Genomic DNA, 27,681 nt, shown 5'->3' with positions numbered 1-27,681 from the left:
CGCCATCTTATATATTCTGTCTTTTCCTACTTATGTCTCCTCTGGTTTATCTTTCAGTTTTCATCTCCCTATTTCAACCATAATGCAGAACTGAAGTATATTTTTATAATCTGCCGTGTCTACTGAATTAATTTTATGTCCTCTGTTCTTAATTTTACAAGCAAGAGAGAACATTTCCTTATTTCTTGTTTCTTTCTCACTCTCTCAACACCTACCTTAAGAAAATAAAATAAAACACATTTTGCTGAGTTAATTTTTTGATGCGGCTTGATAATTCATATCAAAGAAAAAGTTCCCTATTCTCATTTAAAATAGGGAACTCGGCTGGTGCATTTAAACTATGACTGCATTAACAGAACTTTTAATTTCTGCACATCGTTCCACAGTTATAAAGCAGTAGTTCCCATCAGGGGTCAGTTTTGCCCCCCAGGGGACATTTGGCAATATGTGGAGACATTTTTGCTTGTCACTACTAGGGGTGGGAGGTAATGCTACTGGCATCCAGTGGGTAGAGGCCAAGGGTGCTGCTAAACATCTTACAATGCACAGGGCAGCCCCCACGATAAAGACTTGCCTGGCCCAGAATATCCGTAGTGCCAAGGTTAAGAAACCCTGCTATAAATTAGGGTAAATCTGTGCAATGCCCATATAGGAAACTTGGTGAATAATTTCTGTAAAATGTTGTTTTAGTTGAGCCTCACGTCTCTTAAAGCTAAAGGAATTGGCTTATGCTCTCCCCTGTAACCACATTTCTTTAACCATATTCTGTTACCCCAGTTTTCTAGATATTTCCATTGATAGTATTCAGTGATTCTTTCTGTCTTATATTACTATTACTTTGTTTTAATTCTTGTGACATATTTTTCCACAATGTTGTGTTCTGATTAATGAAGAAAAATACTTAGTAAGTGTGTTTATTACTACTTATTATAGAATAGGTATGATTTTAGAGAAAGCTGAGGGTATTTTTAATGGTTTTTAAATTTATATTTTAAAAAAATACCTGACAAATGTTTTTTAGGAATTTGATTATAAAATTTGCTAGATCTTTATTCCAATGGGTCCATTTTCCCCAAACTATCAGTACATCTAAAATAAACTTCATGTAGAAGTAGCCTGTGATATAGAACAGTAAGTGTGTCTTTTACCAATAGCCTCCTTCTTGTTCTTATTTATATATGACATTTTTTCAAACTTATTATTTCACTATTCATTTGATTCCTTCCTCACTTTGTCATTTCTTAAAAGCTTCCACGATTTTAAGTTATGGTCCAATGACCATCCTAGAGGAGTGATAAATTATGAAGAAGTTATGAAAATTGACTGCACATTAACAAAGTTCAACCTTGCAGTTAAAAATGAGCACAAGTTAATCAGACATGTAGTTCACGATTTACATATTCATCACTGCACTGCCTGGTAACTAGGCATGTGGTAAGCAGTTCAGAGAAGTTACTGTAATTAATATTCCTTCTACACAGCCAAACCACATTTTTATAAGGTTGTTTTTTGGGGTTTTCTTTCCCCGCTTCCTTAGTTTGCCAGTGTCTGTAATCAGTGATGGTTGACATTCTCTCTCGTATAGTACTATGTACACTTTAATTGTCTTTCTCTTTCGTACATACACACACACACACACACACACACACACCCCTACACACCTCTTTTTCTCATTCACACATAATTACAGGAAACACTAGCATACTTAAGCTGCTCCCTCTTGTATTATTATCCGGGGGCTTGGGAACATTAGGAATAAGGAAATGATTGGGAGATGACACTAGTATCTCTTCTTTTGATCATCATTTTGAGAATATGGTTGAAATCATTGTTCTTGTTTAGGAGAAAGCAGGCCATGAACTGGAACCGAAGATATACCTCAGTGTCAGTCGTTGTATATGTGTGTCCCCCCCATTAGCAGGGCATCATTTTCTGCCTGTAATTTAGGAAGTAAAACATCATGTTCTAAAGCACAAGAACTGTAACTAGCTAGGCTGCAGCACACAAACAAAATGGCACCAAGGGTCGTACCAACCAAGGACCGCCTTGTGCTTATCTTACCCTTTCACACTTGGACACATTTTAAAATTATAATTCACAGTTTCTTTTAAACCAGCCAGGCTGTACGAGTTTTTTTTTCCTTCACTGTTCTTGCAAATAATAACACTACAGCCAATTTTTGATTCTCATTATTTACAAATGAAATCTTCGTCGTATAGGAAATGCTTCCTGGTAATGCTTCCTCTCACTCATTAGTAAGGGCAAGTTTTCCAGACATTTCTATGTACACGTATACTCACAAGACTTCTTCTCAAGAACTTGGGGTACTGAGAAATATGATTCATGTCTTTTGCAAAACTTTTCCCGGAAAACTAGTCAGGGACCACTATTCAGCTGACAGTTGAAGAGATATCCTACTATAGCCAACTCTTATAGGATAAGACATTTACAGGCATTTTGTAGTTCCAGGAAATAATCTTGTACCTGTAATTGGAACTTACTTAAGCTTTCATAGGCTTTAAGTGTAGGTTCAGAATTGACCTTTGGAAGCAGTAATGAAAGGGAAACAAAGAAAAACAAGCTAAAAGAAAAGAGTTAACCAGCCACATCTGGCCCGCCTTGGTGACTTGTCTTGTTACAGAGCATATATTTTCGCGCCAGTAATTTAATGTTTATGTATATATATATTTGAAGGCCTCTACCAAATTAATACTCTCGCCTATTGCTTTTGGAGATGATCTCTCAATTCGGAATGAAACTGAATTAATACAAACACAAAAAATAAGAGAAAAATTAAAATGTTTAGAATATAGTAAACAAATTCTCTAGGTTCTTGAACATCAAATGCAGTTTTATCAGTTCCACTCTGCTTTGTCAGATGTGTATGTTTTTATAGTATTTCCTGAGATCAAGTTGACTGTTGTTCTCAGTTTTGTTTTATTTTTAAGTGGGTGATTTGGAATTTTTATGTTTCGGTTACATGGGAAGGGAAGACGTAGTCCACTGCCTACCATCACCACCAATAAAATTCCCCAACTAACTATTGATAAAAGTTAGTTGATGTACTACTTTAAAAATGTGTCTAGTTCTCATTTTCCCCTCTCTGGTTTAATAGCCTTTGATAGGAAAAAAGTTCTCCTAGAATATGCATTATGGAGACTGCTTACTGCAGCTGGAGCAATGTGGTCCTATTCAGCCTGCACATGGGTTCATTCATCCCTGATTTTGTGCTGTACTATGTAGATACTGAGCTATAAAGATTACTGTAAGATGGTTACATGTTCTCATAAAATAGCTGCTTTACTTGTGTTCTCCACAATCTTGACATAAAATAATTCATAGAGATAGCTAACCTCAAGCTATGAACGTGAAGATGTGACTAACCATCTTTGATACCATTTAAGGAAGACAGTTTACTCAAGGAAAGTGGGAATAAGGGTAGTATGTACATTAAGGACCCACTGTGCTTTAAAATAGATACAGCTTAGAAAAAATACACCTCTATGGTGACTTAAATGGGGCTGATCTAAAAACTAAATGCTGTCCCAAAGAACCATGAAACGTCTAATCATAATTGGTCTTCTACTGTTATTATTTATAAAGGTATGTGAAGGATAATTCTGAATGATCAAAGCATATTTAAAAACCCTTCCAAAGAATTTTCATCTGAAGTTTTCCTTCCTATGAAAAAAATATGCATATCTTTAATCTTGAATATTATTGACTTTTGGAATCACGCTTTTTGTTCATCATCATTGCAGTGGTGAAATGTTTGAAAATGAGGGTGGTTGTCTGGGAGTGTTTGGAGATGAAACGCTGCTGAAATCTGAGTTCTTGGCCATCTTCTCTGTCCCGTGCTCCTCTTGCTCGCATATCCATGGCAGGCTTAGGAGGCAAGAAGAATCACAGAGGAAGAATCTGAGCGTATGAGTAATGTGGCACACAGCTTTTACACAGCATTCTTCTCAAGCTCTCTCATCTCCCCTAGACACTTACGTTCTGGTGCGGTCAGTGACCTGTGCACTTTTGTGCCTTTGTGTCTTCCCTCTTGTTGCTTCCTCTTTTTCTGGAGGAAACTCTTACTACTACTCGTAGGCCCAGCTCAAAGATGAGAATGTAGAGCAGAGGTAGGTGCTCTGTGCACAATGGCTTTCTTCTCCCCTTGCTGCCAGGCCTTCCCTTTCTGCTATGAGAGCCCTTTCCAGGGTAGGTTGATAGTTACACTGGGGCTTTGGCGTCAGACTGCACCAAGTTCAAGTCCTGGCTCTGCCACTGTGTGGCTGTATGGCCCTTGGTAGGTCCCTTGTCGTGATAAGCCTTGATTTCATCTGTATAAACAGTCGCACTTGGACCTAGCACGTAGCCTTGAATAAGATAGCACGTGTAAAGGAATTAGCATCCTGCCTGGCATTCAAGAAGTGCTCTGTGAATCGTAACTATTAATGACTTTGTCAAAGTTGTTAATGTGTTGGCCTTTCTTCTTTAAGGATAGAGATGGAGTTTTGATCTTTGAATAGCTACAGTGTCTGGCACATAGTAGATGCTCAAGAAATATTTGCCACGTGGATGAATTAATGAATAAGTTTGGAGTGGGGGTTGTGAGTGAACAGCAGGAATATTTCATATTCTTCTGGACAAGCTGCCTTCCCCTTTCACCTTTTTCTTTGCCTGCTGGAGTCCCGATGCCCCCCAGTTCAGACCCCTTGAAAGAAACTACCAGAATAGGGTTGATGTCCTTGTTTGGAGTCTCATTTATTCATTCAGTATTCATTAAACAAGTACTATTGGGCTCCTCCTATGTGTCCAGACACAACTTCCCATCTGAAAACAAAGTTCCACTTTTCCGCTGCTGAAAATGGATTGTGTTTTTTATGTACGTAGCTGAGTCCGTGCACTTTCCTGTTTTAGCATATTTTAGTTATGCCTCTTTCTTCTTCTAAGATATCAGGGGCTTTTCATTTATCTTTTCAGCCAAGAAAAATTTCCTTGAATCATCCAAGGCTATTTACCCTATGCTAAAATCTCCAGATGAACAGGCAGAGCTCCTGAGGTGTTTGGCAGGAGGGGCTACCAGACAGTGTCCTGTGTATGGAACAGGGAAATAAGATGTGGTTGAAGCAGCAGCTGCCGGTGTTAGTAAAATAGTTGACTGTCCCTTTACCATAGAACACCTTTATATGACAGTAAAATAGTTGACTGTCCCTTTACCATAGAACACCTTTATATGACAGTAAAATAGTTGACTGTCCCTTTACCATAGAACACCTTTATATGACAGTAAAATAGTTGACTGTCCCTTTCCCATAGAACACCTTTATATGACAAGGTAGACTAAAGCCATGATCGTGGATGATGTACTCCTTAAGGACACAAGCTGTGTCTGGGACCCTTTGTGGGGTTTCCAGAATACTTGATAAAATTTGTTTAATTGTCTGGTCACTTTCTGTTAGGTACTGACGTCTATCTGATTAACATTTTCCTAAGTCGAAGGCACCAGAAACCTCACAAATACGTTAGTAAATGGAATCAAAAAGCTTGACAGTGTTTCCCAGTTATGTGTGTTAAGGATGATTCCATGGAATTAAATTAGTTTTAGAGATTTTTGCTCATCAGTGACTCATTGCAGATTTGTGCAAGAGAGAAAGGCCGTTTACCTTGATCTTGACTCCTACTCTGGAGGTTCGGAATTTAATGATGAAGGTAACAGTCATCCAAAGCTACTGGAAATAATGTAATAATGCCTATGCTTTTATTCTCTGTATTGTATTTTAATGAAAGGCCTTAAAGTATAAAAATGCAAAAAGCAGGAAAAGTCTACCACTGAATAATCATCGTAGGTATTTAAGGAGAGAGGCGAAAGAGATTCTTTAAGAAACAGTGATTGTATAACTAATTGTTTAATGTGTTGGGTCACATTCCTCTCAGTAAGAGGAGAGCACATTAGAGCACGAAAGTCCCTTATGATGTTCCCCAGCTGTTACCAACCAAGCTGAATTTCCTTGAATCATCCAGGGTTACTTACCTTCTGCTAACCCACACTGTGGCATGTCAAGTTCTAGAGCATCTACACTGAGGAAGAATGATAATCCCAAGGGTTAGAGGAATAACAAAAACATAGGAGAGAAGGTCAGAAAATGCCCCTCCATCTGCTCTGGCTCCTACCCCAGTCATGAGAATTTGAAAAGGGGAAGAGGGCAGATGAGAATAAACAATGAGGGAAGGGATCTCCAAAGGTGAGCCCACCGAAAACCAGTTTCCAAATGAAGTTGTGTCCTAGCTGGTACAGAGGATGCTGTGGGCAGTAAGGGGACAAAACACAGTAATTTATTTTGCACACAGCTCCACTCAAAACTCACCACATTTAATATTTCTTAGAAGCATCACTGAGACAGGATTCACATACCATACAATTTACCCACTTAGAGTGTACGATTCAGTGGCTTTTAGTGTGTTTGCAGAATTGTGTAAACAATTCTAACCATGACCATGATCAAGGTTAGAACATTTTCTTCACCCCAGAAATAAACCGGCTACCCCTGAACAGTCCCACAGTTCATTTTTATTCAAACAGAAAGAGAAGAATCCTGTATTTATAAACCTAGGTTTATAATATAGTCCTTTTGTGCGACAAAAGTAATGTTATAATTGGGGATAAAGCAACTATAATTGTTATAGCTCTTACAAGGAAATGGTAACTCAAAAGGTTGGAAGATTTTTCCAGCTTGGTTTTTTATAAACATTTTAATGATTTTTAAAAAATATTATAAACTTCAACATTTTGGGCTATTTCCTTGAGACAGAACTCCACTGTATAATCTGTCTATGTTTATGTACATTTGTGGTCATTTCCAGAATCTATAATGCCACCCACCTAATGAAAATGTTCCTTGAAAACACTCTGTGACCTTTTGTTTAAATATCATATTGGATGGGTTCTTTACAATAATTAATTCCCAGAACCTATAAAAGAAAAGGTTCTCCAATTATAATGCAAAACAATTAATTCTGTATGGCAAAACACTATGAAAATTTAAAGTCAGGAGACAAATTAAAAAACACTACGTTTGTAAAACATACCCTATAAAGGACTAAATTTTGCAACACACAAAGAGTGCTTATCAAGCAGTAAAGAAAAGGACAGGGCTTCCCTGGTGGCGCAGTTGTTAAGAATCTGCCTGCCAATGCAGGGGACACGGGTTCGAGCCCTGGTCTGGGAAGATCCCACATGCCACGGAGCAACTAAGCCCGTGAGCCACAACTACTGAGCCTGCGCGTCTGGAGCCTGTGCTCCGCAACGGGAGAGGCCACGATAGTGAGAGGCCCGTGCACCGCGATGAAGAGTGGCCCCCGCTTGCCACAACTGGAGAAAGCCCTCGCACAGAAACGAAGACCCAACACAACCAAAAATAAATATTAAATTAATTAATTAATTAAAAAAGAACAGTGTTCTTCTGTTAAAAAAAAAAGGACAAACAACAGAAAAATGGATGAAGAATATGGACAGGCAGTTCACAAGAGAGAAAATCCAAATGACTTACAAATATATGGGAGGTAAGCTTTCAATTCACTAAGTAGTAACGAACTGTAAATGAACACAACAGTGAAATCCCATTTTTACTTAACAGGTAAAGAAAGTGTTGTGAAAATATGAAGAAACACACTCTCATAAAAAAGAGAGTTGATCAGAGTGGAGAGTGCCAAATGGCACCAATCTGTAAAAAATTTAAAGGCACATCTGTCTTTGATCATTGATCTAGCACTGTGTCTCTAGAAAACTTTGTGCACAAGTGTACAAAAGTATATGTATAAAGTTTATTGCAGTTTATTTGTAACCACAAAAATCTAGAGAAAAAGGTAAATTCTATCAACAGAGGTTTGGCTAAAAAAATTATGATATATTCATTTATTGGGATACCATGCTGTCACTAATAAGAATTAGGCCAACCTAAATGAGCCAATATGGTAACTTGTCCAATATGTATTGTTAAGTGGGGGAAAAACATCAGAGTATCAATATTATGTATTATTTTCTATTGTAATACAAAAGAACACATACATACATATATGTACACAAATGCATATATATGTGCACACTTGTATATGCACTGATTTTTATGACAGACTCCCAAGAAATTGTTATCAGTGATTACCTCTGGGTGCTGAACTGAGAGAGGAAGAGGGAGAGAGACAGTTTTATTTCATGCCCTTCTTTACTGTTTGGATTCATTTATCAAAATTCACATTTTGTAAAGCTTCAGAACATCTTCACACTTAAAGAGCAACACTGTATAGTACAGAAAATTGGAAATGCAGAAAAATATAAAGAAAAAATTAAAGACCTAAATAGACATTTCTCCAAAGAAGACATACAGATGGCCAAGAAGCACATGAAAAGCTGCTCAACATCACTAATTATTAGAGAAATGCAAATCAAAACTACAATGAGGTATCACCTCACACCGGTCAGAATGGGCATCATCAGAAAATCTACAAACAACAAATGCTGGAGAGGGTGTGGAGAAAAGCGAACCCTCTTGCACTGTTGATGGGAATTTAAATTGATACAGCCACTATGGAGAACAGTATGGAGGTTCCTTAAAAAACTAAAAGTAGGATTACCATACGATCCAGCAATCCCACTACTGGGCATATACCCAGAGAAAACCATAATTCAAAAGACACATGCACCCCAATGTTCATTGCAGCACTATTTACAATAGCCAGGTCATGGAAGCAACCTAAATGCCCATCAACAGACGAATGGATAAAGAAGATGTGGTACATATATACAATGGAATATTACTCAGCCATAAAAAGGAACGAAATTGGGTCGTTTGTAGAGACGTGGATGGATCTAGAGACTGTCATACAGAGTGAAGTAAGTCAGAAAGAGAAAAAAAATATCGTATTTTAACGCATATATATGGAACCTAGAAAAATGGTAAAGATGAACCGGTACAGGGCAGAAATAGAGACACAGATGTAGAGAACAAACGTATGGACACCAAGGGGGGAAAGTGGTGGTGGTGTGATAAATTGGGAGATTGGGATTGACATATATACACTACCTGCTGTATAAAAAAATAAATTAAAAAAGAAAAGTGGTTGCCAAGGAAAGACACAGAAAATTCTAGCATGGCAGAGCATGGCATAGCTTCTAACTCCTAGATTGGGATGATTTATTGCTTTCTTTTAACTTTTTTGCACTGTTGGAATTTTTATAATGGTTACAGGTCATCTCTATACAAAGAATAAATCCATTACAAAACATTTTTGGTAGATTATTTTCAAAGAAAAATTATGAAATTATGCATTAAATGTTGAAATTTTTATGTATAATCATGTTTTCTCCATTAAGCAGGGCCCGGTAGACCTCTCTAGAGTCCTTTGGATGCTGAGAGACCATTGTGTTAGATATTGTCTCTTTTAGCCTAAATGATGTTTTAAGTTTCTTTAAAAATAAAAATTGGGACTTCCTTGATGGCGCAGTGGTTAAGGATCCGCCTGCCAATGCAGGGGACACGGGTTCAAGCCCCGGTCCAGGAAGATCCCACACGCCACGGAGCAACTAAGCCCATGCGTCACAACTACTGAAGCCCGTGCGCCTAGAGCCTGTGCTCCGCAACAAGAGAAGCTACCACACCACAACAAGAAGCCCGCGCACCGCAACGAAGAGGAGCCCCTGCTCACCACAACTAGAGAAAGCCCGCGCGCAGCAACGAAGACCCAACGCAGCCAATAAATGAACAAACAAATAAATAAATAAATAAAAATAAAAATAAAAATTATCAGGTACATGTTGTGCCAGGAAGGATGGGGAGAACAAGATTACTCATCTGTTTTCTAACTCAGACAGACTTTTACAAATTATTTAAATACATTTCTGCTAATATTTTTGGGAAGGAAAACAAAATCCTCTCCATGTGAAATCAAATGTCTTTAAATATGGCTTGACACTTTCCTCTTTATTTTGGAAATAAAGAGCCAAATTTGCCGTAAAAATACAAGTTTACCTTAGCTCGACATTGCAATTTATTGGGTAAATATTTGAAAATGCTAAGTCTAGCCATATCTGCTGAAGTGATTCAGTGACCTCCTCGGCCAGAGATAACTATCTAGTAGATTGCAATAATGACTTATTCGTTTGATGGCTAAGGGCCAAATGCAGATAGAATTATCATCTGATTTCGGGCAGCTTTCCAGCAAGTCAACTCTAATGCCTCCCTTCTAACCAGGCCCTTTTACTTGAAAGACCACAATCCCTCCAAAATGCTATATACTGTCATATTAGATGGCTGCCTTCATATGACTACAATATTTATTAGCCTTGAAATACTATAGCCCAGGGACTTACGTAAGTACTGCACAGGGAATTCATTTCAAGCCACATCTGACCCCTTGTTTTAAAGGTGATCTTCAAATAGGTTTAAGGGGAATAAATCAAGTTTTCAACCCATAGTCTGCCTTCTCCTAGTAAAAAAGAAAAGAGGCTTTAAATGTTTCTAACCTCTTTCTTCTTTTCTTCACTTTGGAATAGAAGATTAATCACATCTACCCAGAGATGTAATTTAATGTCTGTCATTTGGAATAGAAGGGAAAATAGATAAATGGCTCATGAAGAGGGTACTTGAAAATTAAACTATACAACCAAGGATTTTACTAGGCAGTTAATGTGAAGGATACTTCTCATTAAAAGGAAAGTCAGGGCTTCCCTGGTGGCGCAGTGGTTGAGAGTCTGCCTGCCAATGCAGGGGACACGGGTTCGAGCCCTGGTCTGGGAAGATCCCACATGCCACGGAGCGACTGGGCCCGTGAGCCACAATTGCTGAGCCTGCGCATCTGGAGCCTGTGCTCCGTCCGCAACAAGAGAGGCCGCGATAGTGAGAGGCCCGCGCACCGCGATGAGGAGTGGCCCCCGCTTGCCGCAACTAGAGAATGCCCTCGCACAGAAACGAAGACCCAACACAGCCATAAATAAATAAATAAAATTTAAAAAAAAAAAAAAAAAAAAAAGGAAAGTCAAGTAACAAGGAAACATGAGAAACAGGATAATAAATTTGACAGTTTTTGGCAAAAGTGAGGAAAGGAAATCTTAAGTTTTCAGAATAGGATACAGAGAATTACCCACAAGAATTAACTCACTCTTAAAATATCTCCCTCACGTTGCATGAATATGAAAGAATTTAGAAAGAAGAAATTGTTCAGACATGTGTCTAGTCCAGGAAAACTCTGTCATTCATAACTTTACGTTCCCTATATATGTGTGGACATACTTCCCTTTGAAAATCCGTTCCTATCCTATTCATATTGCTATAACTCTGCCCTTAACAAATAACCTAGCTTCCAGACATAAGGGATTAATTTGTGCTCATTGAGATCAGGTCCTAGATAATGGTCTTCCTCAGGTTTTCACAGAGTTAGAAACAGGGAATTTTTGTTTAAAACTGATATTAATATCTGCTCTTCCCAGATTCCATTTCCTTATCATTCTTTCCCATAGACTTTCTCCCTCATGGAAAAATGACTCAGGTGAAACAAGGTGAAAGGAAAGGGTTAAGAAGCGAATACAGCATCCTTTGTGGTCTGTGAGCAACCCAGATCACGCAGCCAGAAATCCACTGGGTCACAAAAACGATGGCAAATACCTTGTCTGATTGTGCACCGTTTTTTTAACTGTTTCATCCTGAACTGAAAGACCCATCTGAACTGCTTGAAAAGGCAGTGCCAGCAACAGCTAGGAAATTCACCAGGAATGCCCATTTCACATTGGTTCCGCCATTTTCAGGTGTTACCCTCACTTCCTTGCCCACTCAAACAGGTCACTTGTGGGACTTGGACAACCTGTAATTTCCCCCAAGCTTTTAACATGCAGCCTTATTAGCTGTATTTGACAAGTGTGTCACCTAAGTGATTGCCAACTGTGGAAGAGCAGGATATATCTACTGAGATGAACTCTTCAGTTTGTCAAAAATAGAAGCAACTCAGAACATTTCTTCTTTCGATTTGTATTGCCATCTGGCTGAAAACACAGTTGCCTTCTCAGCAAGGATTGCAGGACTGAAGAGGGAGTGGCCCTGGAGAAGCTTAGACTATATTAATGATCCTAGAAAGTGTAGCACCTAGAAATGTATCTCTTATTTCTATTAAACCTGTGCAATTTTGTCTCTGGGATTTAAAATTTTTTTTTTAAACATCTTTATTGGAGTATAATTGCTTTACAATGGTGTGTTAGTTTCTGCTTTATGACAAAGTGAATCAGTTATACATATACATACGTTCCCATTATCTCTTCCCTCTTACGTCTCCCTCCCTCCCACCCTCCCTATCCCACCCCTCTAGGTGGTCACAAAGCACGGAGCTGATCTCCCTGTGCTATGCGGCTGCTTCCCACTAGCTATCTATTTTACGTTTGGCAGTGTATATATGTCCATGCCACTCTCTCACTTTGTCACAGCTTACCCTTCCCCCTCCCCATATCCTCAAGTCCATTCTGTAGTAGGTCTGTGTCTTTATTCCCATCTTTCCCCTAGGTTCTTCATGACCTTTTTTCTTTTCTTAGATTCCATATATATGTGTTAGCATACTGTATTTGTTTTCTCTTTCTGACTTACTTCACTCTGTATGACAGACTCTAGGTCCATCCACCTCACTACAAATAACTCAGTTTTGTTTCTTTTTATGGCTGAGTAATATTCCATTGTATATATGTGCCACATCTTCTTTATCCATTCATCTGTTGATGGACACTTAGGTTGCTTCCATGTCCTGGCTATTGTAAGTAGAGCTACAATGAACATTTTGGTACATGCCGCTTTTTGAATTATGGTTTTCTCAGGGTATATGCCCAGTAGTGGGATTGCTGGGTCGTATGGTAGTTCTATTTTTAGTTTTTTAAGGAACCTCCATACTGTTCTCCATAGTGGCTGTATCAATTTATTTATTTTTTATCCTATTTAATCTCTGAATGAAATAACCTGACTTTCTGTTTTCCCTGAAGCAGTATAACAGTTAGGAAAGCTATTGACAGACTGTAAAAGCTGTCCTATCGTGGGCATTGTCTGTTTTCTGTACTGATTGCGAAAAGAAGGAAAGAATGTATTTCATCCCTGTGTCCTGGGTTTTCTCACGCTGCTATCTTCAAAGAGTACCTTAGAAATCCACAGGCAGAACTGATTCCCAGAAAACTAATTTATATGCAGCACTTAATTTAATTTCTCCAGTGGATCTCCCTGGTGGCACTCTTAGAACATTCTTAGAAGCATTGCTTGTGTGGTACCAATGGGGGACTTTTACTAAGATTTTGTTTCTTCAGGGTAGGTACTTCCGTAATACCCCAAGAAGTCATTCATTCTAAAACCTGCTGATATTTAGAACAATATCTAACCGCTTGTGGGAAAACGAATGGCTGCCATACTTTTAAGTATTTCCTTGGAAGAAATGAAAGCTTTCTTAAGAACCTAGTCAACCTTTATTATCTAGCAGCTTTCCTATGTCCTGATTTTTTTCTGCTCTGCCAAAGGCACACGTTTGTGTTACCTGTTTCTTCCCTGAAGCATCTGAGTTTTGTCAACCCCTGTGATTGTCCCTGTTCCTTGAAGGCAAAACCTCTAAATTAAATTCTTTCCCAGTGAGACTTTGCTTAGAAGTAGATTTGCATCATTATTCTTGAGTATCACTCAATCCCTTTATACCACGTAACTTCAGCTTCTCATTTATCATGACAGTCGTTCTGTCTGATTACTTTCTTCTTCACTAGAGTCTGAGTGTTTATTCCTGGTCTTATAGTTTAAGGTTTTTTTCCCCTTAGTTTCCCTATTGGGTTTTTTTGTTTGTTTGTTTGTTTGTTTTTAATTCTCCTTGAGATGACAGGGCAGACTCAGAGGCTCAAACAAATTGGAGAATTATCTTCCCAAGCCTTGCCTTTACCTCAGGACATGAAAGCAGTGACCCCCAAATCTCATTTACCCCATATTGATGCAGGTTTGGGTGTCTTTTCTCAGGATGAGACTCAGCTGATTATTCCTCAAATGCAGTAACCTCTTGCTGGTGGAAAATCTCTGTTCCTAATCAGGCCTGAGATCCACTCCACAGAACATTTAGATGAGGGTATATGACTTTCTGGAAACTTCTTTTGTACACAAGCCCCTCTCCCCACCAAGAACCTGGTTCTTCTGCTTTAACCAACAGATGATGAGCTGTCCAGGACGGGGTATTTTCCAGTACAGCAGTTCTCCTAAATCTCTTTAATTATCAGAACCACCCAAGGTACTTATTAAAAATATAGATTCCCAGACCCTCATCCCAGACCTACTGCATCAAAACATCTGGGGAAGGGGTTTGGGAAGTTGAATGTTCAACAATAACCCCCAAGTGATTCTTATCATAGGGAAAGCTAGAGACACTACTGTAAAATATTGCCCTCTCAAGAAGATGTTAGACTATGTCTGTTATTTAATGCCTTCCTAGAGTTACTAATTCCTACTTATTACCATCCATGGCCCTGTTTCTTAAATTATTCCTTGAGTGTCGGAATCATAATCAGCTGAGGTGCTTGTCCAAGATGCAGATGCCTGGCCTTTGAGGTCAGAATCTCTGGGGACTGGACCGAGGGACCTGTTCCCTCGACCTGGACCTGACCTTAGATCAGAGCCACTGATCTAAGGGCGTCCATCCATAGTTCTAGAGCAGTTCTTTTCAAGCTTTAATGTGAATACAAATGATTAGGAGCATTGGTAAAGTGCACATTCTGATTCAGTAGGTCTGGGGTGGGACCGGAGAGTCTGCAAGCTCTCAGGCAATGTTGAGGCCCATGGACCACATTAGCACAAGATGCTAGAGAACTTCCCTAAGCAAAATGCCCCAAACTATTGGACAGCACAGAGCCTGTGACTGTTTTGATGGGAGAAGAGTGGACCCCATCTAAGCTATGACTAGTCCTAATTTCATTAAGGGGGCACAGGATAATTCAGAACAGAGCTTTACCCATTGTGAATGACACACCTGGCATTCTCAGCATTCATCATGTGGGCTGCCCTGTAACTCCACACCTTTACCTTTCCCAGTGAGACCCTTCCAGACCTCCCGACTCCTGAACCACTTGGGCCTGGGCTGGACCCACTGGACCAAAGATGTACACTTATCCTTGTTTCTGCAAGATTGGGATAAAGTCAGGCATAAAAGTAGCCTTACTCCAGGAGAAAGCTATCAAATTTTTTTCAGTTCATACTTCTATGATTTTTTTTTGTTTGTTTGTTTCTTTTGTTTCTTTTTCCTTTCTCTAGGAGAAATTTGTACCCATTTTTTTCCTTTTGGTTCTTGGGTAATTTATCTGTTTCTTATCTATCTTTCAGATCATTTCCATCTTGTAGCTAATGAAAACCAGGTGGTCATGAGTTGTTAATAAATGTGAACTCTTGTTCTTCTTCCAAAGTCTGCTTTCGGCTGAGTCTCAGGATGACAGTTGGTTGTTTTTGAAAATTTGAGTTGGGACCAAATCTCAATAGGATGGATATTTGTTGTTTTTTCAAGACTGATTTATCTTGCTAATCTATCTCCTTAGGCTGTTAGTTTAATCCTTTGTTCCAAATGCCACATTGCACAATTACTTCAAATGCTGAGCCTCTGGGTTTTCTTCAGTAATTTCCTTATCTATATACCAGAGAACGGCAAAAAGTTTCTGGTCTGTGGACACACCGTTGGGATCACCTGGGAATTTTTCTTAACGCTTCAGGTTCTACCTCCAGTGATTCTAATTCTGTTGGTCAAAAGAAGAACAAAGATTCTGCATTTTTAAAGAGTGGGGAAGTCTGTCCTTTACCCTGAAGGAAGACCATGGGCCTTGGTAAACTCTTGGTCTCTCCTGCCTTTGGCACCTGAAGCCACTGCATTGTGTAGACCAGTCAGTAGGTCTCAGAAGTATACCTGACAAAGATCGTGTTAGCTGGGGCTGTCCTGCCCAACCCTCCCCACCACCCCCCAGTCACCCTCAAGCTGTGTGGACTGGACCGCCACATCATATCTCCAGTCATGCTTGTCCATCCATTTCTATCACCTGCATCCTGGTCCAAGCCACCACCCTTCCTCTCCTAGATTCGCCCCAGAGTGATCTTTTAGACTCACAGATCAGAACACAGCAATGCCTTTGCTTAAAGCCCTTCTATAACTTCCCATCTTGCTTAGAGTAAAATCCAAACCCCTCATTTGGTCTCCCCAACCCTGACTTGACCTGGCCCCCGCCTCCCTCTTTCCTGTAATCTACCCATGGCTGGCTCCTTCCTGTGTTCAGAGCTCACCTTTGATGTCCTCTACATCCAGAGACCTTCTCTGACCACCACTATCGAGAAACCACTCACCCAGCCACTGTCACAGCCTCCTTTCACCCCTTGGCAAAGCACTTAGAAAATCAGCTCTTGTTCTCGTTTTTGTTTTTAAGGCCCATTTCAACTTCTACTGTATAAACTCCATCAGAGTAGGTACCCTGTCTTCTGATTTACTGCTGCATCCTGGCACTTAAACAGCAGGGACTTGGTAAATATTTGCAAAATGGATGAATTTAAGCTGAGCAGGGAAGTATGAGCTGAAGTGAGCCAGCACAAGGGCGGAATTGTTCCTTGTGCAGGGAAATTAATGTTCTAAAGCCCAGAGGCAGGAAGATACTTAGTGTTTGTCAGAAACTAAAATAATGTGGCCAGAGGAAGGAAGAGAGAGGAGCTGAGGTGGGCAGGGGCCTTAAAGGCTGCACTAAGGATGTTCTCAAAGAGCAGCAAGGAGTCATAGAAGGATTTCAAGCGGGGGAGTAACAACAGAATCCTGACAAAAGTTTTCAAGAAAGGCTTCTCCTAAAGTTGCGTCACACACACTGTGATAGGTTGAAAGGCCACAAGATGTCAACTTGTAAATGTTACCTTACTTGGAAAAAGCTTCTTTGCAGATATAATTAATTGAAGGATCTTGAGATGAGATTACCTTAGATCATCCAGTTGAGCCTGAAATGCCATCGCAAATATCCACCTAAGAAGGAGGCAAAAGAAGATAACACAGAAACACCTAGGGGAAGTCCATGTGAAGATGGAGGCAGAGATCTCCATGATGGGGCCACAAGCCAAGGAATGCCTGGAACCACCAGAAGGTGGAAGCGGCAAGAAAGAGATTCTCTAGAGCCTTCGAAGGGACTGTGGCCCTGCAACACCTTGATTTCAGATTTCTGGCCTCTAGAACTATGTGCGAATATATTTTGGTCATTGTAAGCCAACAAATTTTTGGTAATTTGTTGTGGCAGCCACAGGAAATCAATACATGCACTTTAGAAAAAAGACATTCGGATGATGTGCACCGTCATGCCTCAGTGAGCATAGGTCATGAGATGGGAGATGTTCATGTGCTGTTTCCTCCTGTGGATGTTGTCGTAAGTGTAATGGAGAAAGGTAAGCCTGTTTCATACAACCTGATGCTCAAGTCAAGTTAGTTACTTCATTTTATGGCCAGCTTAAGAGGGAGAGCCGTGCATGTTGTGGAAATAAAGAGCAACCAGTGAGAACCAGGGAAGGCTATTTACTGTGAGCTTGTTAAAGCAAAGGAGTCAGCCACCATCATTTGCATTTTGGCAGAGAGAGACCCAAAGGCAGGCAGAGGAGTGGGAACGCTTTATAGTGGAAAAGGGGAAGGCTTCAGGTGTGCCCTGATTGCTGGCCTGGGGAAGCCGGAAGAGGGATGACTCCATTGTTTTGAGGCAGTGCTATCTGGCTTAATGAATAGGGTTGCAAATTTCCGTCTCAATCGGTAAGAACCGAAATCTCCTGCCTGGGTATTTGCACTCAACTAAAATGGCTTGGGTAGCACTATTTTGGGATTGGTGCCAAACGTGTCATTGCAGAGGTTAAGTGGTACCTGGAAGGGAGAGGACTGGACTGAGAGTGCATTGCATTACGGGCCATGCTCCTGGCCCTTCTGCAACCCTCGGATTTGCTCAGCGCAACATGCAAGTCCTCTTTCTCTACACTGTGCCCCCATGACCTCCTCCATTTTCCGAACTCTCAACTAGGAAACCACCAGCGTTTCAAGACCCCATGTCACCATGTTCTCAGAGATGGCAAAGACAATGGTGCTGATCTGATTTTAACAGACAATTGGAAGGCTTTCAACACTGCCGGTCACATCATCTACGCTGCAGTGGATGCGCAGATGCCCGAACCGATCGATTCATGTTGGCCACATCTACGGAAATAATGTGCAGAGTGCATTGTTTAGGGCCCCAGGCAGGTGGCTGGTGATGGCTTCATTAACACCCTCAAGGAAGAATTTAAGAATCTATTGAAGACCATTGGAAAGATCGCTAATGGAGACATCCAAAAGTGGTTCTTAACCAAGGGCTATTCCCCCCAGGGGACATTTGGCAACGTGTGGAGACATTTTTTGGTCTTTACCACTAGGGAGGTGCTACTGGCATCCAGTGGGTAGAGACCAGGGATTCAACTAGCGACTGGCACTGAACAGTGCAGTTGTGGGAAAAAGGGAAGAATGAGATCAGTGTCAGGAAATGAAGATCTGGTGGAACAGGCACAAAGCAGCTTTTCCTGTCTTAATGTTTGGAAGCCTCCCTCTTTTCCCCAAGGGCTAAAACTTGGAGACTGCACGATGAGCCAGCTGGGACCATGTAGAGGAGGACAGTTAGGGGTGACAGACATAAGATAGCAGGAACCTGGGTTACCAGGCAATCTCCTAGAGCAAACCAGCTCCCACATAACACTCAACTCTTACATAGGGAAAATTAGCTTTTATTTGACTATCAGGAGAAAAGAAAGTATTTGGGGAAGAGAATCACTCGTGCTATTAAAACAGTAGATCTGAGTGGTGACTCTTGAGATGTCAGGACGGAACATCCCAGCACCAGAAAAGCTTCTGCAGAGGTTATGGAAAGGGTCAACGCTCAGCCAGCAAGTGCCTCCAGAGCTGGTGCGTGTTAGTTTCACAGCCAGCAGCCGTGCCACGTGGGAACACGTGTGTGCCATCTGGAGTCCTGAGCTGGGGGTTCTGAAAGTGGTGGGCCAGTCTAGGTGCTGGGTTTAGACACGCGTAGCTGTATTTTTAGAAGGTACTTTAAAAATCTCGGTTTCTGGGACTTTATTCTCCAGCTAAGCCACTCCAGCTGATGTCTTTGCTTCCAGCTCAATCTGCTACAGACTTTATTTTTTAAAAAACTATGGTTTAAAGTGTTTCGGTCTCCACTGCTTTTATTCCAGACCTGCTGCATTTGGAGCTTAGGAAAGTAACACTGGTTCCAAACCCCATTGCCAGTAGGGAAGGGAGTTTCACTGTAGTGTCAGGATTGGCTCTGAATCTAGGTGGTGCAGAAACAAGAGGATGGACCTCAGCCCTTATCAGAGCATTGCACCAGGGAGATGCAGATCAACCCTTCCAGCATTTGAATTTTCCTGTAATACTGCCCTGAAGTTCAAGAATCATTATGTTTCTATAGGAAGTAAACTTTGGCCTAGGTCATACCAGGATTGGTCTTTCAGCTCACCCATGCTGACAAACTGGAGGCTAAGCAGGATGGTCAGAGCTTCAAAAACCTTGAGGCAGAAGGTGGTGAAGAAGAAGGCACTGGAGGTGATCAAGAAGAAGCTGGCCAGCCCCTTACCGAGACAGTAGGAGAGGATATTCATGAATTGAGGAGAGAGTTGATTGGGTAACCATTGACAACCTTGATATTCTTGGAGGGTGCCTTCCAACCCAGAGCATATGAACATGTGAGAGCTACTCGTTGGACAGTTAGAGAGCCAGAATTGCAGATTCTCTCTTTTGGTGACCAAGCTTGCGCCATATTTATAAAAAGTCTCTAGAACTAAATGGGCTCCCTGACTGTCTTTTTGCACATAGCCACGGAGAGGAATGTTGTTCCATTTGGAAGCTTCTTACCTTTGCCAAGTTAAGAGGAAGCTTGTCTTTGTAATCAGGATGGGGAAGAAAGCACAAAACATCTACTGCTGATAATGGATGCTTCTAGATGAACTTGCCCATCTCCTTAATAGCTCAGAACAACTGAATTTAGAGTTGTGATCACTGAGACGTCTCTGCCTGACAGTGATTTTATTCTGCTGGTTTTAAAAAGAGATTACAGGGCTTCCCTGGCAGTGAAGTGGTTGAGAATCCGCCTGCCAATGCAGGGGACACGGGTTCGATCCCTGGTCCAGGAAGATCCCACATGCCACAGAGCAACTAAGCCCGTGCACCACAACTACTGAGCCTGCGCTCTAGATCCCACAAGCCACAACTACTGAGCCCGCATGCCACAACTACTGAAGCCTGCGCACCTAGAGCCCGTGCTCCGCAACAAGAGAAGCCACCACCGTGAGAAGCCCACACACTGCGATGAAGAGTAGCCCCTGCTCGTCGCAAGTAGAGAAAGCCCGCGTGCAGCAATGAAGACCCAACGCAGCCAAAAATAAATGAATAAAATAAATTTATATATAAAAAAAAGATATTACAGGAGTAAAAAATTCCTTGTTTAAAGGATATCCTCTAGCCAGCATGCAAAATGTCACTAAAGCTGCCTAGGCATTTATGGGACATCACCTTTGTCTTTCAAGATTCTCCAAAAGATACTAGTGGGCTCCTTTGAATGCATGAACATCTCTGCTGTGTGAGCTCAGGTGAACTGCTGGTGCCGCCGGTGGAGTTCTATAATCATTTCTATTCTTTAGCACCTTTCGTTATACATCAGCCCACCTACCACCTGTTTCTGAGTCAGGGGAGAATCTGCATACGTGGAGGTTCTCATGCCACTGGGAACGTGGCCAAAGAATGTATTCCTTCTCCAGTTTCCTGCCTCTACATCCGCATCTGGGTTGTCTCTAAATCTGGCCATCACAGAAGGCCTGTTTCTTAAGTTGGGGTCCAGGGTGAAGGTGGGAAATGTCGTAACTTCTGTCTCACCAAATTCTGAGAACGTCTGTAAAGCTAACATTAGTACAGACCATATGGAGAATGGTACTTTCCCCCTCATAGAACTATGATTACAGGGACTTTCTGAAGCAGAGATTTAATCAGACCTTGCTTGCTTACTTGCTTGCTATGGGGGGGTTCAGTCATCAGAGACCCAGTTAATGTGCTTCATCTGATTTTCTGTACTTAGGTAGGCTGCGATCTTCAGTAGCAAGAGAAATTACTCTCCTGAAGCTTCCTTCAGTCTCATCCTCCTTAAGAAGTGTCCGTGTTGTCCAGTATCCCCACAGCCAAAGGAAGTGCAGCCCGCTTAATGTGAGAGTGCCAAAAATACCAGAAGGAAGGGATTGCCCTCAAAGGCAAATGACCCCAGAAGAGAGTGGAGGGTGCAGGGTGCTGTCTGCTTCCTTGCCAGACTCTCTGAAATGTCCTTCGTGAGAACAAATAAGGTTTTCTACTTTACTGGCCGTGTACATCATGTTACGCACAGTGTTTCTAAATTGTGGTTTTAAGCTGACAAAGATTTTGGCATGCTCTCCAAAGGAATGAAGCATTTGTCCTTCACGGCATCTTTTACCACCATAAAATACCATTTCCATTTAAATTAATTAAAATACTTAAAATCTAAACTTTAATGGGAAAGGTGGTTGAAGTCTTTTGGTTTTTTTTTTAATAATTTATGGCTTGGCAGTGCAATTTTTGTTCAATTGGTTTTATTTTGACCTTGGGAAAAAAAGCAGTTACTATCATTGTTCTGTTTCTGTTTTCCTGTATTCAGCCCTAGCCTTTCAGAATTATCCTAATCCCCTGTATGACTCATGAAGCTTCGCTCTTATACTGAAGGCAAGTGGTATGCGATTTGTAACACTTGTAATTATCTTTCAGACTCCATGATCCCCCAAGCGATCGCTTCACTATGATTCCACTTCTGAAAGAGAGTTCATTGTTTCTTTTTTGGGGGGATGCAATAAGTATGTTGATTGAACTGCAGCTTTAGTATTTAAATTTTAATTTAACGTTGATATGAGAACTGGTTGTTTGCCGTCCTTCCCATTGTCCGCCATCACCCACTTGTCTGTCTTCGACCATGGGCACTGATAACAACTTTCCAGCCTTCAACCATGGGCACTGATAACAGTTTTCCAGCCTTGATTCACAGTGAAGCAGCCTGCTTAGGCCACCACATCAGATCCTGGGGTGGTGAGGGAGCCACTAAACCGAGAGACTTCGATTCTGATGCAAGTCACTTAGCCTCTCGGAGACTCAGTTTCCTTATCTGTAAAATGAGGGGTTGGATTACTCTAATGAATAGTAAGACTTCACACAAGTAGTAACAAGATCAATAACAATGTGGGCCAACACTTATTGAGCAGCTCTTCCGTCCTATTAAATATGCCAGGCCTAGGTGGTACCCAAGGGAGTAAGGGGTGGGGAGGCAGAGGAGTAAATGAATACTTTTGATAGATTAATAGTATGGTGAGAACTAAGCTCAAGAGAAGCTGTAGAAGCTGTAGAAGCATGGCATGAGTCCACAAGGTTTTTTTCAGTACTCTGAAAATCAAATAAAACGCCTACATCTGCTCTGGTAAGACTTAGCCATGTGACGAAAATACCGACTTTCTTTCTGGGAGCTGGAAAAATGTCGGCTTGGTGTGGTGAGATGGGTTCTATTATGCTGATCCCGAGCCCTGGCTGGTAGGTGGGGCCCATAACTAGCAGCTCTGGCTCCTGTGGCAAACAGCCTGAGACAAACCCTAAAGTCAACTTTTTAACTCACGTTGCAGCTCACAGATGGGTGTTATTACCAGTGTGCACCATCTGGTAGCTCTCTCTTTTAACCATTCATCCCTGCTAGCTAGATACCGAGCTTTTTTAATTATTATCTTAAATTTATGTGACCTCTATAAACATTCGGGACCTAGGACCAAAAGTCTTGGTCATCTTGCCCTCGTTACAGTCCTGGTTTTCGTTTAAACTGAGAAATGTATTGTCACTTTATGCAATTTGTTTCATAAGCCAACATTTTTCAGACACGAGGTCCACAAAATAAAAATTAGCAGAAAAGAGCCCTCGCTGGTTAAAAGATTCCATCCTGGACCACCAGGTGGGCGGTGTTTCTAGTTCCCAAACCGCGTGTGTTCCCTGTCGTGCCTGCAGGGCTCAGCGCCTGGCATGGAGCGGACGCGCGGTAAAAATGTAATCGGAAGCACGCCAGCGGTCAGGCAGCATTCCAGCCGTCCGATTTGATTGCTAATGTACTTCCGAAAGGCCAGACCAACGTCCAAAGGCTGGGACAAACTCCAGGATGTGTTGTCAGCTGTGTGGACAGAGCCTTGAGCCAAGTGGATGTCCTCTTCACATGGTCCAAAGATCTGTTTGGGGAATTAAAACCTCCGTAGACACCCTCTCAGGCACTATTCACATGGTGGTTCTGATCGTGTCTTCTGATATCATTGTTAGGCTTCTTGCTTACTTCCCACCTTTTAATTTGTGCTGATACGTTCATACGTGTAGTTCGTTTTTGTTCATTTTTTTAAAGAAATTGGCATCTCCTGCAGGTCCACCTGGGCAGGACCCAAGCAGCCAATGGCGGTGGTGGCTGGGGGCGTGTGGTCCTGGAACCAAATCCCCATGGATACAGAGGGACAACCGTATTTACTGTGATGTCTAAGATGCCCGCTGTACCCTTTCTAGTTGTTTTTTTTTTTTTTTTTTTGGTTCTGTCGTCATAGACACATACTGGGCCGGCAGGAAGCACGTGTGACCGAGGATGGCTGTGTATTTCTGCTTCCAGGTTTATTGTACATTTCGAACGGTATGTGCGTGACCCTGTGATGATGTGTGGCCTTTCTTCTTTCCCCAGAATGTCGAGTGGTGAAGTCCACTTCTTACACCAAAATAGCTTCATCATCCCGCAGGAGCACCACCAAGAGCCCAGGGCCTTCCCGGCGCAGCAAGTCCCCGGCATCAACCAGCTCAGGTAAAGCTGCAGAGGAGCCTGCAGCGACTGCCTTGTTTCTGACGCACCATGAGCAGAGGGTGTGTGAAGCCCCGAGCGTGAGATTGCAAGAGAGTGTAGATGCCGGTTTATAATTTTAGAACATGTTCAAGTGGTGGAACAGATTTGCCAGAGTCTAGCATGTTGGCTGTAAGAAAAAGCATCAGGTTTGGGAAAACTTAGTAAAGATTCAGAAAACCCAGACTTGCCCACAGATAGAAGTACGCTCCTGACTTGCGTCATTTCTGCTGCAAAAGTTATTTTTTAGGCTAAAGGCCCCCAGCTCCAGAAATCTCTGTTAAAACATTTGTTCTTCTTCGGACTGGCTGGTGAGCAGTTTACAGTTTGTATTTGCTGAGCCTTTGTCTAACACATTTTTTACTCTGGCCCCAGCATGGCCCTGGGACTAAAAGCCGTGAGGAGAGACTGGTGCTGGGGTAGCTGCAGTGACTCCGGGCCTGTGACCTGTCTGTCCTTGGGCTCTAGTGCTGGTGTTGGAGCAGGATGTGTACTTACAGGATGACGGCCTCAGCCCTACCTTTTCCTTCTTTGGTCTTAAATCTGACGTCAATTGGGACTTCCCTGGCGGTCCAGTGGTTAAGACTTCGCCTTCCAGTGTAAGGGGTGCGGGTTCGATCCCTGGTCGGGGAGCTAAGGTCCCACATGCCTCGCAGCCAAAAAACCAAAACATAAAACAGAAACAATAGTGTAACAGATTCAATAAAGACTTTAAAAATGGTCCACATCAAAAAAAAAAAAAAAAATCTTAAAAAAAAAACTGACATGAATCAGTTTGTTTGTTTGGGTCTTAGGTATAAGGTCTATTTCACGATGGAAGGGAATTATTTATTAAATGCTATAAACTGTTGAATGTGAATTATTAAATGATACATACATCAAAGTGATTGTCACCTGATTTTATGAAGGCAGGGAAGCTCTTATAAATAGGGACCAAGACCTATAGGGTCTATATTGAAGCCTTCTTGTACTTGGCAGTGTGGTCCCAGAGGGATATGAAAAGCTCTCTAGGCTGGGGCTACAGGGCCTGCCTCTGGCACCACTGCCCAGTGTGAGTTATAACCTCTCTATTTAAAATTGGAGGTGCTATAAACTATTTTTCCTAGTAAAAACTAAAATTGAAACCTCCAAAGTCAGTCTTGGAAGAAGGGACTCTTAGTTGGCTGGAGAGCTAGACCACTGGGCCCATGTTAGTTCTTTAAGAGTTGCCTTCCCCTGGGGGTGTTGCTAATTACTGCTATGCCCTAGACAGGTCTGCAGAGACCTTCTCCTCACTCTGTGTTGGCACCGATGAACTGCCGCTGTCCCTTTCTGGCTATCTAATCATGGCAGCCAAGATTGAATGGAGGCCTACAGGAGGAAAAGATGGTAATACAGAGCAAAAAAAGGGAGAGAGAATTTTTGCAGCTCAGAAATAAATAACCTTGTAAATAGTGAAGAACCTATTTTATTTCAAAAAGGAAGCTAAAATTTTGAGTTAAGAAAAAAAGAATCATACATCTGACCTTAAAAAGGTAATAATGAATATAGGAAATTGTTTCACTTTGGAATTAATTGGTCACATAGTTACTAGTCAGCATCTCTTAAGATTATATAAATCTTATAAATGTATTTAATTATAATCTTATAAATATAGATGAATATATCATTTACCAAAAGTAATTCTGGAAACTCAGAAGAGGAGATAGGCAAATGTATTAAATGTATTTGTATTTGTCACCGCCAACGTTTGGAACCATTCCCTTTAGAAGTTTAAAATGCATAGGGTACATTACCTCAAAATTGATAGATTGATTCAAACGATCATTTCTATTTTCTGTTGTTTCCCTGAATCTCTTTTCCACTGTAGTTAGGACCTGGTTGGTTTGACCAGCAATCACTTGGAATGTGTGATAGGTATGCCGTGCCAGGGAGTTACCGTTTCCATGCAGAAAGCAGAACCCAGATCCGTTCTAAAATCAATATGTTCTTGAAAAATTAACACTTCAGTCAAGGTATCTTTAACTTTTAGGCCAAAATTAATTAAAAAGCACTGATCATGTTTTCTTTAATATAAGCCTTTTACACACATCAAGTTTTCAACTTCTTGCGTTTTGATTTAGAAGATAATCATACAATCATTTCCTGGTTATATAAGAGCTTATAATATGTGATGCCTGTCTCTTGATTCTGACTTGCTATCAAATCTTCCCACCTTCCTCTGGATGATTCTAATTTAGAGAGGGTTTATAGAGCAGCAATACCCAGTCGCAAATGAGTGGATTATGCCAGGGATCCCAAGATCACTCCCTTTCCCCGGGACCTAAACGCAGGGTTTAGGAAGTCCAGTGGTGTTTACGTATCTTTCTGGGGCAAGTGCAGATGCTGGATGTCAGGGGATCACCTGCCTTGGCCCCCTCCACTGAACTAGCCTAAGATTCTTGTCTCTACTCAGGTTTGTCTCTTGAAACTGTGGAAAGGAGCAATGAATTATCTCTATATTGACTGTATCCGAATTTTCTGAAAATAACCTATTCAGTGTTTTCCATAAATCGTAGGACTGGAATGTGAACAATTTTCCTTTAATACTCCTTAAACATTGATGTTGTCCCAAGCCCCATTCCACCATGAACCTGACTTTTTAACATTAAGTAATCTTTGTTTTTCCCCCTTACACAAGAACCTAAAGTTTGAAATGATTTCTCCTTCAGTTTTAAAAGTTCTACTTCCAATATTCATCTTCCTGCATGATATGGAGATTGGAGCATCGTATAGAGTTAAGATTTGTAGGTTCCCATGTTGTTTCTGGTCATATTGTTGGCTTACATTTAAATGAAACGTCAAGAGTTTACATAGAACTTTTATCTCTTTGATCTATTTTGATCCTCCCAACAATCTCCCAACAACAAGCAAGACAAGCCATTATTCTTTGTTATATAATCATATACTCTATTTTTTAAATGAGGAAGCAGGCGTAGAGCTGGGGGAACTGCTTGGCCCAGAGTCACAGAGTTAATGGTGGCAACTCAGAGCTGGCACGTGGGGCTTCCAGTGCTCTGGATACAGCAGGCTGGCTGTTCTTGATACCTGCTTCTTCACGTCTGCTTATTAAAATTTTGATCTTGAGGAAATAACCGATGCAGTACCTAGTTTAAGATTGAAAGTTACAACATCATAACCCTTTGCAACAGAAGCCTAAGTGTTAGTCCCAGACACCAGCATTCTGGGGGGTGAAATGATTCACCCTGACTTCAGGATGTATGTCAGTGGTAGACAGAAACTTTCCTTTGTAAGTCAGTCTTAGAATAAGAATGAGAATCCTTGGTAAATCTTGTCTTTGCTCCTTACTCATTTCTCTTCTTGGGACTAGAAGAAGTTAGAGGTGTTTTATTAATGTAAGGTATTCATTTAGACATTCAGAAATATCCAGTTCAGGCCTGCTAGTGTCAGGCACTTGCTAGGCGCCAATAATGCAGAGATGAAAGAAACAGCCCCTTCGCTCAAGAAGCACACAGTTCAAGCCCCCTACATAATTTATAGATAACATAATTCACATAGCTGTTGAATTATTATTAGTCTCTGTAACAGAAAGGGTCCAAAGAAGGCAAATTGGAGCTAGAAGAAAAGAAACCAGAAGTCTTAATAACAAAAGAAGAATAAGGAGCCCCCAGACAATTGTGTGTGGAGACATTGAATGAGGTATCACTAAGAAATGGTGAAAACGGGTTTTAGCTTCTTAAAGG

At 41.2% G+C, this 27,681-nt stretch overlaps 1 protein-coding gene across 3 annotated transcripts in view; it reads left to right on the top strand.

The window, feature by feature from the left end:
* DCLK1 (doublecortin like kinase 1) overlaps positions 1-27,681 on the top strand; it is a 328,932-nt gene that overhangs the window by 207,865 nt on the left and 93,386 nt on the right. For all 3 annotated transcript variants that reach the window (XM_059902575.1, XM_059902574.1, XM_059902576.1), the window contains exon 5: positions 23,807-23,923. In XM_059902575.1, the coding sequence (XP_059758558.1) occupies positions 23,807-23,923 (117 nt within the window). The remainder of the gene's footprint in view (positions 1-23,806; positions 23,924-27,681) is intronic.

The sequence above is a fragment of the Balaenoptera ricei genome, chromosome 18, assembly GCF_028023285.1.
Source record: "Balaenoptera ricei isolate mBalRic1 chromosome 18, mBalRic1.hap2, whole genome shotgun sequence".
Taxonomy (NCBI): domain Eukaryota; kingdom Metazoa; phylum Chordata; class Mammalia; order Artiodactyla; family Balaenopteridae; genus Balaenoptera; species Balaenoptera ricei.
Note: the sequence above shows the minus strand (reverse complement) of the source record. Positions and strands in the feature narration are given on the sequence as shown.